The 10,572-nt window shown below is 42.1% G+C and overlaps 2 protein-coding genes across 2 annotated transcripts in view; both read right to left on the bottom strand.

Moving 5' to 3' along the window:
• Window positions 1-6,809, bottom strand: part of LOC143032609 (venom serine protease-like) — a 10,633-nt gene extending 3,824 nt beyond the window's left edge. Inside the window, exons 1-5 of the mRNA XM_076197481.1 lie at window positions 6,727-6,809; window positions 6,060-6,361; window positions 4,726-4,894; window positions 2,892-3,149; window positions 1,973-2,135 (exon numbers count right to left, since the gene is read on the bottom strand). Of these exons, the coding sequence (XP_076053596.1) occupies window positions 1,973-2,135; window positions 2,892-3,149; window positions 4,726-4,894; window positions 6,060-6,361; window positions 6,727-6,809 (975 nt within the window). The remainder of the gene's footprint in view (window positions 1-1,972; window positions 2,136-2,891; window positions 3,150-4,725; window positions 4,895-6,059; window positions 6,362-6,726) is intronic.
• A 1,134-nt stretch (window positions 6,810-7,943) lies between these two features.
• Window positions 7,944-10,572, bottom strand: LOC143032535 (uncharacterized). Its single transcript, XM_076197403.1, has 4 exons — window positions 10,456-10,572; window positions 9,704-10,109; window positions 9,060-9,199; window positions 7,944-8,239 (listed from the first exon to the last, which is right to left on the bottom strand). The coding sequence occupies exons 1-4, from the start codon at window positions 10,498-10,500 to the stop codon at window positions 8,018-8,020; spliced, it is 813 nt and encodes a 270-aa protein (XP_076053518.1). The 5' UTR covers window positions 10,501-10,572; the 3' UTR covers window positions 7,944-8,017.

The following is a 10,572-nucleotide window of genomic DNA, read 5'->3' as shown; positions in this document are numbered from 1 at the left end:
ATCAGGTGAATATTTCTGGAACCAACTCGAAATCCAGCATAGGAGCATAAGAATGAAGGAGACTATAAGAGACCATAAGGCCTACACTAGGCAGTTCCATGTCCATTACCACCTGTCATCCCCATCCATAAAGTTGCCTAAGCGTTTCTTAAAACAACCGATAGTTTCAGCGCTCACTACATGGTTACTAAGTCTATTCCATTCGTCGACCACTCTATTAGTCAACCAATTCTTGCCTATTTCTTTATTGAATCTAAATTTGTCCAACTTGGGTCCGTTACTGCGCATCCTGACCTGCTAGCGGAACTTGCAACCGTTGATTGGGAACATATGTCGAAAACATTCCGACATGTTGTAATATAAACAATGAATAACGGTGACACTTTTTTTTTTTTTTTTTTTTGTGGTAAGCCGACAACGGAACTTCCTCCATTGAAACCACACAACAATAAACTTGGTTGTATGCAGAGCCAAAATGCCGCCCCTGGGCAAGATTCTCAGTGACGCCGCCCGGGAAAGATTCTCAGTGACGTCACCAACCCCCACCCCCACCCCCAATCACCCCTTCCCACCTCTACCATCCCATACTTCGTATTTTAGCTATTGGTTTGCAAAGTCATTAAACAGATTTTAAAATTTGTATTCAATGTCCCTATTGCAGAAAGGATAAAGGAAAATATTTCATATTCTGTTTATTCTAACGCAAAATTCGTCGATTACGGTCATATATTCAGGGTTTCTTTGACCTTATCATTATTTTGTCAGCCTTATTGGCGGCAATTCCAGGCTAGAATTGCCACCCCAGGGCATACGCCTCTTCCCCCCACCCCATGTTAGGCCCTGAGTGTATGGATAACAAGAGGACGCTGACAAATCAGCTGTTAGAGCTGACTACCCAAATTCCTTCCGCATTTTAATTTGCTTTGAGGGCCTGACACCAAACGATCCCATACAGCCAAAGAAACCCTCAAAATAGATCAAGTCTCATGCCACTGATTGATACTTTGAAAGTTGATCAAATACATTTATCAGTATTTAGTTTTTCATTGCTTTCTACATATGTATCGTCACACACATACGTACACACACGGGAGAACAACAGAGGGTCACCGATACAGTACATTAACCCAGTGATTCTCAAAATGTGCGCCGCGACTATCCCCTAAGTGCGCCGCTTAGTTTTTATGAATAGGTATGTGTACTTAGATTTATTATTATCATTATTATCATTATTATTATCATTATTATTATTATTATTATTATTATTATTATTATTATTATTATTATTATTATTATTATTATTATTATTATTATTATTATTATTATTATTATTATTATTATTATTATTATTAATTATTAATATAATCAATACACGTGCATGCACGCTCATATCCGTACTTGTAGTATGCCAAATGTTTATTTCTGTACCAGGGGAATAGTTACCAAATTTAAACTACACTGATTAGAGTTGCTGGGCCGTCAGATTCCAAGACATGCCATTAGTGCACCACTAAGAAATAAAGTTTGAGAACCTCTCCATTAACCACTTCAAGGCGGGCTTTGTGTGTGTATGTGTGATTCACCACGGGCTTGTGATTCACCACGGGCTTGAATCACGTGTTAGAATCGTGATCGATAGCAATTACCATTCACGATAAGATCTCCGCTCATATATGGCTCGTTCTGTGGGTGACGTTGTGACCTTACATATCCAGGAGAGTAATGAAACGCACACGCAATTCCTTGCTCACCAGATTTGTATTGCCGGGTCACATTGCAACGATGCTGAAATGTCAACTCTGGATGAGGCTCGAACTCGAATAGCTAAACTAGCGGTCGAGCGCGGTACCACCCAGCCATCGACTCAGTGTATATGTGTGCCTGTGTGTGCGTATGTTTGTGTATGTGTGTGTGCGTGTGTGTATGTGCGTGCAGACACACACGAAGTCCTCTTGGGAGAAAGATCGCTTACTTTGCACGTGTCCCGTCCGCGCGCCCAAGAGCAGAGTATTCTAGGAGTCACCAGTGGCTCCACCCGAGGGAATCGATCCCGGCACACCTCGGGGGCCATCAGATCGAACTCGACCTCCTGTAGGCGAGTAGACACCCGCTGTTCGTAGGAGTTGAGACCCCAACTGGAAAATGAAGTGGACAGCTTGTCAGGAAAGGGGTGTGTGCTGGGTCATTCTCATTTCATCCTATCTCTATTTCTATCTCTATCTCTTCCACTCTCCTGTGCCTCTTCCTCTGTGTGTCTGTATGTCTGTCTTTCCCTCTCCATCTATCTATCTATCTATCTATTTATCTATCTCCCTCTTTCTCCCATCTTTATCCTACCCTCCTGTGCTTCTTCCTCTGTGTGCCTATTGGTCTGTCTATCCCGCTTTCTTCCTCTCTCTCTCTCTCTCTCTCTCTCTCTCTCTCTCTCTCTCTCTCTCTCTCTCTCTCTCTCTCTCTCTCTCTCTCTCTCCCACCTGTGTCTCTTCCTCTGTTTCTCTCTCTCTCTCTCTCTCTCTCTCTCTCTCTCTCTCTCTCTCTCTCTCTCTCTCTCTCTCTCTCTCTCTCTCTCTCTCTCTCTCTCTCTCCCACCTGTGTCTCTTCCTCTGTGTGTGTCTCTCTCTCTATCTCTCTCTCTCTCTCTCTCTCTCTCTCTCTCTCTCTCTCTCTCTCTCTCTCTCTCTCTCTCTCTCTCTCTCTCTCTCTCTCTCTTTATATGCTTATATTATATCAATCTAATTAATGAAATCTGAATTGAAATAGAACAAAATAAGATCAAAGAAATACAATTCAGTTAAAGTAAACTAGAATAAACTAAATTAGATGGGAGTTAAGTCAAGATTAATCTTATTAAACTTAAAATAGAATAAAAAAAAAATAAAAAAAATGCTCACCCGACTGCAACTGCCGGGACACCAGAATCTCTTGGGAGGAGTCGGGTGGGCAAGCAGATGGGCTTGATTCCCGGCGACCTCTCGAGGTCGACTTCGAAGTCCATCTTAAGAAGCCCGATATCGTGGTCGTAGATCTCGTCGCGGTACTCCGGGTGCACAAGGGCCACAGCGACGTTCATCCGGATCGTGGCAGAAGTGTCTTGCAAGGTGGCGAAGTCGTGCTCGCCCAGAAGAATCTGGGAGTCGAAGTAGAGCGTTCTTCGCGAGGAAGACGAAGAGGAGACTTTAGAACAGTGATTCCCAACGTGGGACGCACCGCGTACGCCCCACAGAGGGACAATTTGATTTTTTTAGGAGGGCAATTTGATTTTTAGGTGTTTTGGTAATCAAAGTCTATGTTCTTGTGATTTATTAGCAGTAACATTCCTACAGATAGAAATGTAGCAATCACACATTTATTTTATTCATCATTCTGTCTTCTTTTATTAGGGCAATTTGATTTTTAGGTGTTTTGGTAATCAAAGTCTATGTTCTTGTGATCTGTTAGCTGTAACATTCCTATTGATAAAAAATGTAGCAATCACACATTTATTTCATTCATCATTCTGTCTTCGATTTTCAAATTACCCCCCGATTGCGCTGCCAATTTGTTGCTCAGAACTTTGTTTTTTGTTTATTTCATTTTTCTTTTCCATGGATGCCATGTTGTTTTGAAGTTTGTTTATGCCTGTGACTTAACAAACTTTAACTTTAGATTTTAAGTAGAAAATAAAAGTTTAGAAATTAAATCAAAGTATTGGTGTTTTAAGCTTCTTCACCTGAAACGGAGTTAATGTTTTAAATAAGAATTATATATCACCACATGAGAGGGGACATCAAGATTCTAAAGGTGATTAGGTGGGGCATGGTCATAAAAAGGTTGGGAAACACTGATTTAGAACCTCTTCGGTTGGATTTCGGGGCGAGTTTTGAAATGGAAATGTGTGTCAGTAGCGGCATTCGAAGCGTGCTTGTCTCGCGTACAAGTAGTCATGGGTTCGAATCACGGATTTCTCTACGATTCCCAGCAATGACTATTACCTGCCACAACAGTCCCTTAAGACAATAAGAATTGAGGAGACTGCAAGAGACCACATGCCCTACACTGGGAAGTTCCATGTCCCTTACCGCTGGTCATCCCTATCCATAAAGCTATCATTTCTTAAAACAAACAATTGCTTCAGCGCTCACTACATGGTTATTAAGCCTATTCCATTCAAAGCCAATTTCAGCTTTGAGTTGAGCTACTTAGCACCTCCTGGCGTACGCTTCTCATCCTCTCTCTGTGTATCAGATTAGCTGGGATACACATATTAACATAAAGAAATAAAAAAAAGGAAATTATGTACAATTGTGAAATCACTGAAGCCTGGGAAATACGAACGGTCTGTTCAACAACATTAAGGAGGGAAAACTGTTTGACATTGGAATAAAAGGAGTTTAGGTGTTGTTGGGTGAGGAACGAAGAAAGAATAAGTAATTGTTTGAATTACTCCTTTGGAACCGATAAGTCAAAATTCAATTCAGTTCAGTTAATGTGATGAAGAAAAAGACGAAGATTCAGGAAAAGACTTCGAGTGTTTACAAACCCAAGAGGAAGTGAAGGTCATGAGCCTACGCCAGGAGGCGGGGAGTAGCTGCGGCCGAAGCCGTCACCTTTGCCCTATGTGCATGAACTGTTGGGGCAGGTAACAATCACTACTCGGAATAGGAGAGAAATGTGGGATTCGAACCCACAGCTAAACGAATGGGAGATCATCACGCTCCCGATTACGCCACTGAAGACAATACTTACAGGTTGACGCAGTGAGCTGCCGAGAGAACCCAGCGGTTGTTGATAAGTGACCCTCCACAGTAAGGTTGAAAGTCGTTGACTCGGACGATCGCGGCCATCCACGGGTACTGATTGAGCCCCGTCTCCCGTCCGCCGGTCAACCGCGAACGTAGATTCTCCTGACCACATCCTGAAGGCGAGAAGTACTCTAGAGCAGTGACTTTCTACTAGTTGTCCTTGGACTCCACAGAAGTCTCTTACCCAGAGCTCACCTTAAAAAATAACAAATGAATCTCCAATTTCTTTTGTATGGCTATTGGTAACCGCATACTGCGCTGGGCGGCGCGGCGGATTGGGGGCCTAAAAGGTGAAGGGAGGGAATCCATATTCGTACGCAGGCCTATATTTTTACTCCGTTGGCACGCGAGAAAATGTTATGGAAAAAATTCGGCCGATTTCGGCACCCACATTTATAAACGTTGCCCACCTCCTCTGTGCTAGATGGTCCACGAACCAGAATATACTCGTAATCAGTGGATACCTTACGATTTTATTCACTGTAGAAATTAGCATCCTGGAGACAAGGAACAGCAGTGCATAAGGAGCGAGTTTGTGAAGAAAGCGCTGAAAGCTTCTGCTGAAGAGGAGGAGTAGCCAGGAGAGTAGATAGAGAGCGGAGGAGGATGAAGTCATACAGTTGAGGTTAAAGAGAAATAAGGGACGGGGGGGGGAGGGAGTTTCCAGAAGAAACGAAAGGGACTGTCGATGCCTGATAGACAATCCATAGCGTTCACAAAAAACAACATACATGCATATGCATCCATAAAGAGATGAAAGACTGACAGAGGACTGAATAATGATAGACTGTTGACGTTTTTATCAGCATGGGTATCAATAGTCTTAACGTCATCGTTAGAATAACAGTTATGGCTCTCCTTTTGAGATCTCGTTGTTCTTCAGGAATTTGACCCTTCCACACAAAACGTTACAGCGACAAAGTGTACCGACAAGAGACCATTTGGTCTATCGCTAGGTCATATGCAAAGAATAAGCAATAGAATTAAATTATATTGAAATAAAATAAGATGAAGTAAAGAAACGTCCAAATAGCCAAATAGAAATATTAAACCAAGGTGACTAGTTGACATGATATTAGTTTGCTTAGGTATTTGTCCAAAGTGAATCCCAAAACTTCGAACTGTGGTACATGAAATCGCGTGGTTGACAAAATTGTTTTCTTTCTTTCCGTCCATACACCCATTCCTGCACACTTTATTACTTCTACTCATCTACTTTGCATTCTACAGAATGCCAAAAACATCAATCAACCTACTAAAAAATAGTCTCCTACTTACTGCAGTTCAGGCTGCGAGGTGAATTATAAATGTCGTCGACATTGTTGGTCAGAGGAGTCGGAAACTGGGTGGTCATTCTGGTCGGAGGAGGGTACGGAGTAGAGAAGGGGTTGACAGGATTGAAAGGATTGACCCAGGGGTTGAAGTCACCACCCCCAGGGGAATACCCAGCGTCATACTTATAGACGGAGCATCTGAGCCCACGTCGCTGGCGGTCGTAGTTATCGGTCCCTTTACTAAAGGACACGACCATCCAGTTGAAGCGAGAATCCACGTCCAGGTACCGTTCCTGTCCACAGTATCTGAAAGTTATGGAAGATGTCGAAGTTGAGGTTCCACGTATCTATTCATACGGACTGCGAGAGAATGGTCAACCTGTGTAGTTACCAAACATTTGTTATATTGAATAATATAAAAAAGAGGTACACTCCACTCTACCGGGCAAGGAAATCTGATTGAAAGAGCTGAGGTAGGACCATTCACTGTACAGACTACTGACTGCGGATGGCGGCTAAATGTTGATGATGAAATAGTCCTAATTATGTATGGAGGTCTTGGTAGCGCGACCAAATACGGCCAGCTCAGGAACCAAATGAACTTGAGTTTTGGGGTATGATACAGAGATTTCTGTAGTTATGAAGAGTAGTTGTTGGTGATGATAGCATACAATGAGTTGAGGATACTAAAATTCGGAATGACCTCTCGGAACCTAAAAAGGTTCAATGACTCAGGCCTCAGGCCCTCCACCATATCTATATAGAGTATTATCTACAATTTAATTAATAATCTTCATTTTGACTATCCGCCATCCGTCAGCTAATGCAGTGGCTCTCGAACTTTTTCGTAAGCGACCCTATTTGGAACACTTCAATTCTTCGCGACCCAGAATAAAGTAAAGAGGAACAAAATGGAGAGTGATATATACCCTTAACTTTGGAAAAAAAATAATGTGTACAGCTTTTCTTTAACAAAGCTAAAATAACAGAGGATGAGCACACTTTACCTAAGTAATGCGCGGTTAAAAGAAAAAAGTAATTAATCAAGTATTTGAAATACTCTGAAAACGTGAGAATTTTCATTGGTCCCTGCAACCCATCAAAACTGATCTCGCGACCCAACTTTGGGTCGCGACCAGTAGTTTGAGAACCACTGAGCTAATGTACAGCCTTGCCTCAGTCTCCTTGTTGGGTAATGGAGTGGATATGCACATTGAAAACTTTTTAACCAGTTGTTTAATAGTGATTATTTTGATAGGAACCATGCATACCATTGTCTTTCATGTTCTTTCTAGATACAAGTTGTTTTAGTTGAGGGATGGTAGAAGCTGTAAGGGATCGTACCATGTTCGAGAAAAAGAAAAATATTTCCCGATCTGGAGTTGCTAAATGGACGTCCATGTCTAGAGCTCATGACCTGACCAAAAACTCAATTGATTGACCTTTGATCTCGCCTTATTAGTCATTGAATCACTCAGTCATCCACATACTGTACAATCACCCAAATTAATCTCCAAAATAGTTCTTGTCTCACTTATCCTAAAACTTGAAGAAAAAAAATCAGAGGAGAGTGTGATAACTACTATTCAGTGTAATCATCCCGAACGAAAGATTAAAGGTGGCAGCACACTAGGCATTTCTCGCTATCATGCTACTTGCTTTTGCTATTTGCTTTTGCTATTTGCTTTTGCTATTTGCTTTTGCTATTTGCTTTTGCTATTTGCTTTTGCTACTTGCTTTTGCTACTTCGTTTGAGTAGAGACTACTTCGGTTAAGTCTACTGTTTTTCAAATTCCCAAATGCCAAATTACTCTTGCGTCATATAGTGAGAAGCTGAACGGCAAACTGAGAGAATGTTAGACACATTGTTGAGATGTTCTTACGGAAGTCTAGAATACTGTAGCAGAAGTAGTTTCTACTCAAACGAAGTAGGAAAAGCAAGTAGCTTGCTAGCTTAATGTGTCACCTGATAGGCTGACCCAGACTCCATGTGTAAACTTCGAGAGTGTCCTTCCGCCAGCAGACTTCGGGATTGAAGTTACCATGGCTTGGGTTGATGAATAGACGAGATAGTTTCGATGGACGAGGAGGTCTTCTGCCACTGTCGCGATCGATGTTGCTGTTATACATCCGGTCTTCGTAAGCCTCGCACTTCAGCTTCAGTTTGGAAGTTATGATCGGTGTCTGAAGCCGTAAGGGTGAGTAGAAACAAAGGGAAGAAAAAACGTTTCGTTAGAATTTTCGGATTCCTTTTTTTTTTTTTTTTTTTGTCTTAGACGCAGGCAGGGGTTCGTTAATCATAAAAGAAAAATATATCAAGTGAAAATGCGCATTCCTTTTGAATGGATTAATTATAAGTGACGCTTCTTTGCCTCAGTAACAGGTAAGGGTTCATAAGCTATTAAAAAAGAACAATGTAAATGAAAATCTATGTGATGTGTAGGTAAAGATTATTAATCATGAAATATGTCAAAGGCAACAAGAGCAGTTACTGATACTTAAAAGTAATACAGCACTGTATCGGACACATAATAATTTTTTAAAACGTATAAGGTGCAGTCATAACTTGAAAATAAGAAAAGACTCGACCTGAATGACCGCATAGCGGGCACAGTCAAAAAACCTCATGCTGAGTGGACTAACATAACATTAGTAGCAAGTGAATTTCGCCTAGACATGATAAGAACACACATCGTTTAGTACCAAAGATTCAAACTAGAGTATGCGTGAATCGAATGGAAATCATACGAGGTACTCGGAGCAGAGGATGTTAAGAAACTCTCCATCACCTGGGAGTGAGTAACCCCTGGTAGGGCAAAGCCCTGTCAGTTGTGGCAAGCCGCATCTGCTCAAAGAATGTATCTTCAGAAACAAATGCTACCTAATTACTACCGTGCACGCATTTAGCTTAGGTTTAGGTGAGGTTAGGGTAGATTAGGTTAGATGAGGTGTTTGTATACAGGTATTTGTGTCCTATTAGGCAGGATCAGGCAAGAATACTTACAGCCATAACCCAGAGGCATTTGGAAGGGGACCTTGGCATCCCCGGCTGTGGAATGTCCAGCATGTATTCGTTCTCAGATCGAAAGATGGCCTGGGTCATACAAGGCAAGGACGGCCTCTGGTAGGAGTTCGTGATCTCGGCTGTAGAAGATAACGTTCTTCTAAGTACTCAAGAATAGTTCTCAAGTGGACCGAGAGTACACATGATAGCAGTGCTAATTTTCAGTTACTGGGGCGTTTGCTATGATAAAAGCGATGACAGCAGTTTTAAGAATACCATAAACGAATTTCCGGTAAGAATCGATCAAGACAAAAACCTTGCCCTGATACAAAATCATCAAGGCGGCCAAAATTATCTATGGACTATGCAAAGTATTAAACTTATTTTCTCTCTCTCTCTCTCTCTCTCTCTCTCTCTCTCTCTCTCTCTCTCTCTCTCTCTCTCTCTCTCTCTCTCTCTCTCTCTCTCTCTCTCTCTCTCTCTCTCGCTTTCTCTCTCTCTCTCTCTCTCTCTCTCTCTCTCTCTCTCTCTCTCTCTCTCTCTCTCTCTCTCTCTCTCTCTCTCTCTCTCTCTCTCTCTCTCTCTCTCTCTCTCTTACTCACTCTCTGATTACGAGCTAGAAATAGTTTCGTACTGATACTTACTGACTGATCCCACGAATTTTACTCTCTGATTTCTAAAGACAGGTAGATAATGGAGTCGCTTAAATAAAGCTTCATTCTCGCTTGGGCTTCGGCCTAACCCTTCTAAAGCTTGAATCCAGCCTCTTCCAGCCCTCACCCTTTCGTCCAGATCCTGTTCAAAGAGGTGCCCGACCTCAAGCTCTGAGTTGGTACCATTTTCAAGCACAACCGATGACGGAGGATTCTTCTCCCGATCTTCTTCGTCGTGATTCGCTATATGTCCTTCGCTCGTTTCTCTTTCGCTACTTGTGGCGAGATGTCCAGGTGCTTCTTCAGAAGTGGTCGATCCGTTGGCGACGAGTTGCTCTTGGTGTTTTTGGAAGCTTTCGTCTGTGGCTGTAGAGTCCATAGCTCCCCTCATGGTCACCTGTGGTCGAGAGGAAACGAGAGACTGAGAGCGGGTAGAGGCGTTCGCTGGACATTGCTAGAGACAAGATTGCAATGTACTTCATCACCGATAGTTAATTCACCTCTATTCTGGAGGACAATATCACACACTATCCATTACACTATTTCTCCTGCTCACACAAAAACAACGAGACAAACCACAAAGCAGTGGGGGTGTTTACCTATCATTATTTACATAAACTCAAAGTTCTTACAGTGTTTACATTGTCTTGGAAAAGAACAATGGGGAGTACTTCTTCACAAATTATTTATATTTATCTACTAAAGGGACAGCTCCGCCCTTCCTAAAGTCATAGGACACTTACACATGCAAGGACCCCAAGCAAAAGAGCGGTCTTGAAGCTGGCCATGACTGATGAAAGGCAGAACGCCAGACAGTTCAGCAAAACCTGCAAAAGGATTATTTTTTATCGAAGAAGTGT

This window comes from Oratosquilla oratoria, chromosome 14 (assembly GCF_046742065.1).
Source record: "Oratosquilla oratoria isolate Oo_2021 chromosome 14, ASM4674206v1, whole genome shotgun sequence".
In the NCBI taxonomy this organism is placed as follows: domain Eukaryota; kingdom Metazoa; phylum Arthropoda; class Malacostraca; order Stomatopoda; family Squillidae; genus Oratosquilla; species Oratosquilla oratoria.
The sequence above is the reverse complement of the archived record's forward strand: the minus strand, read 5'-3'. Positions and strand labels throughout refer to the sequence as shown.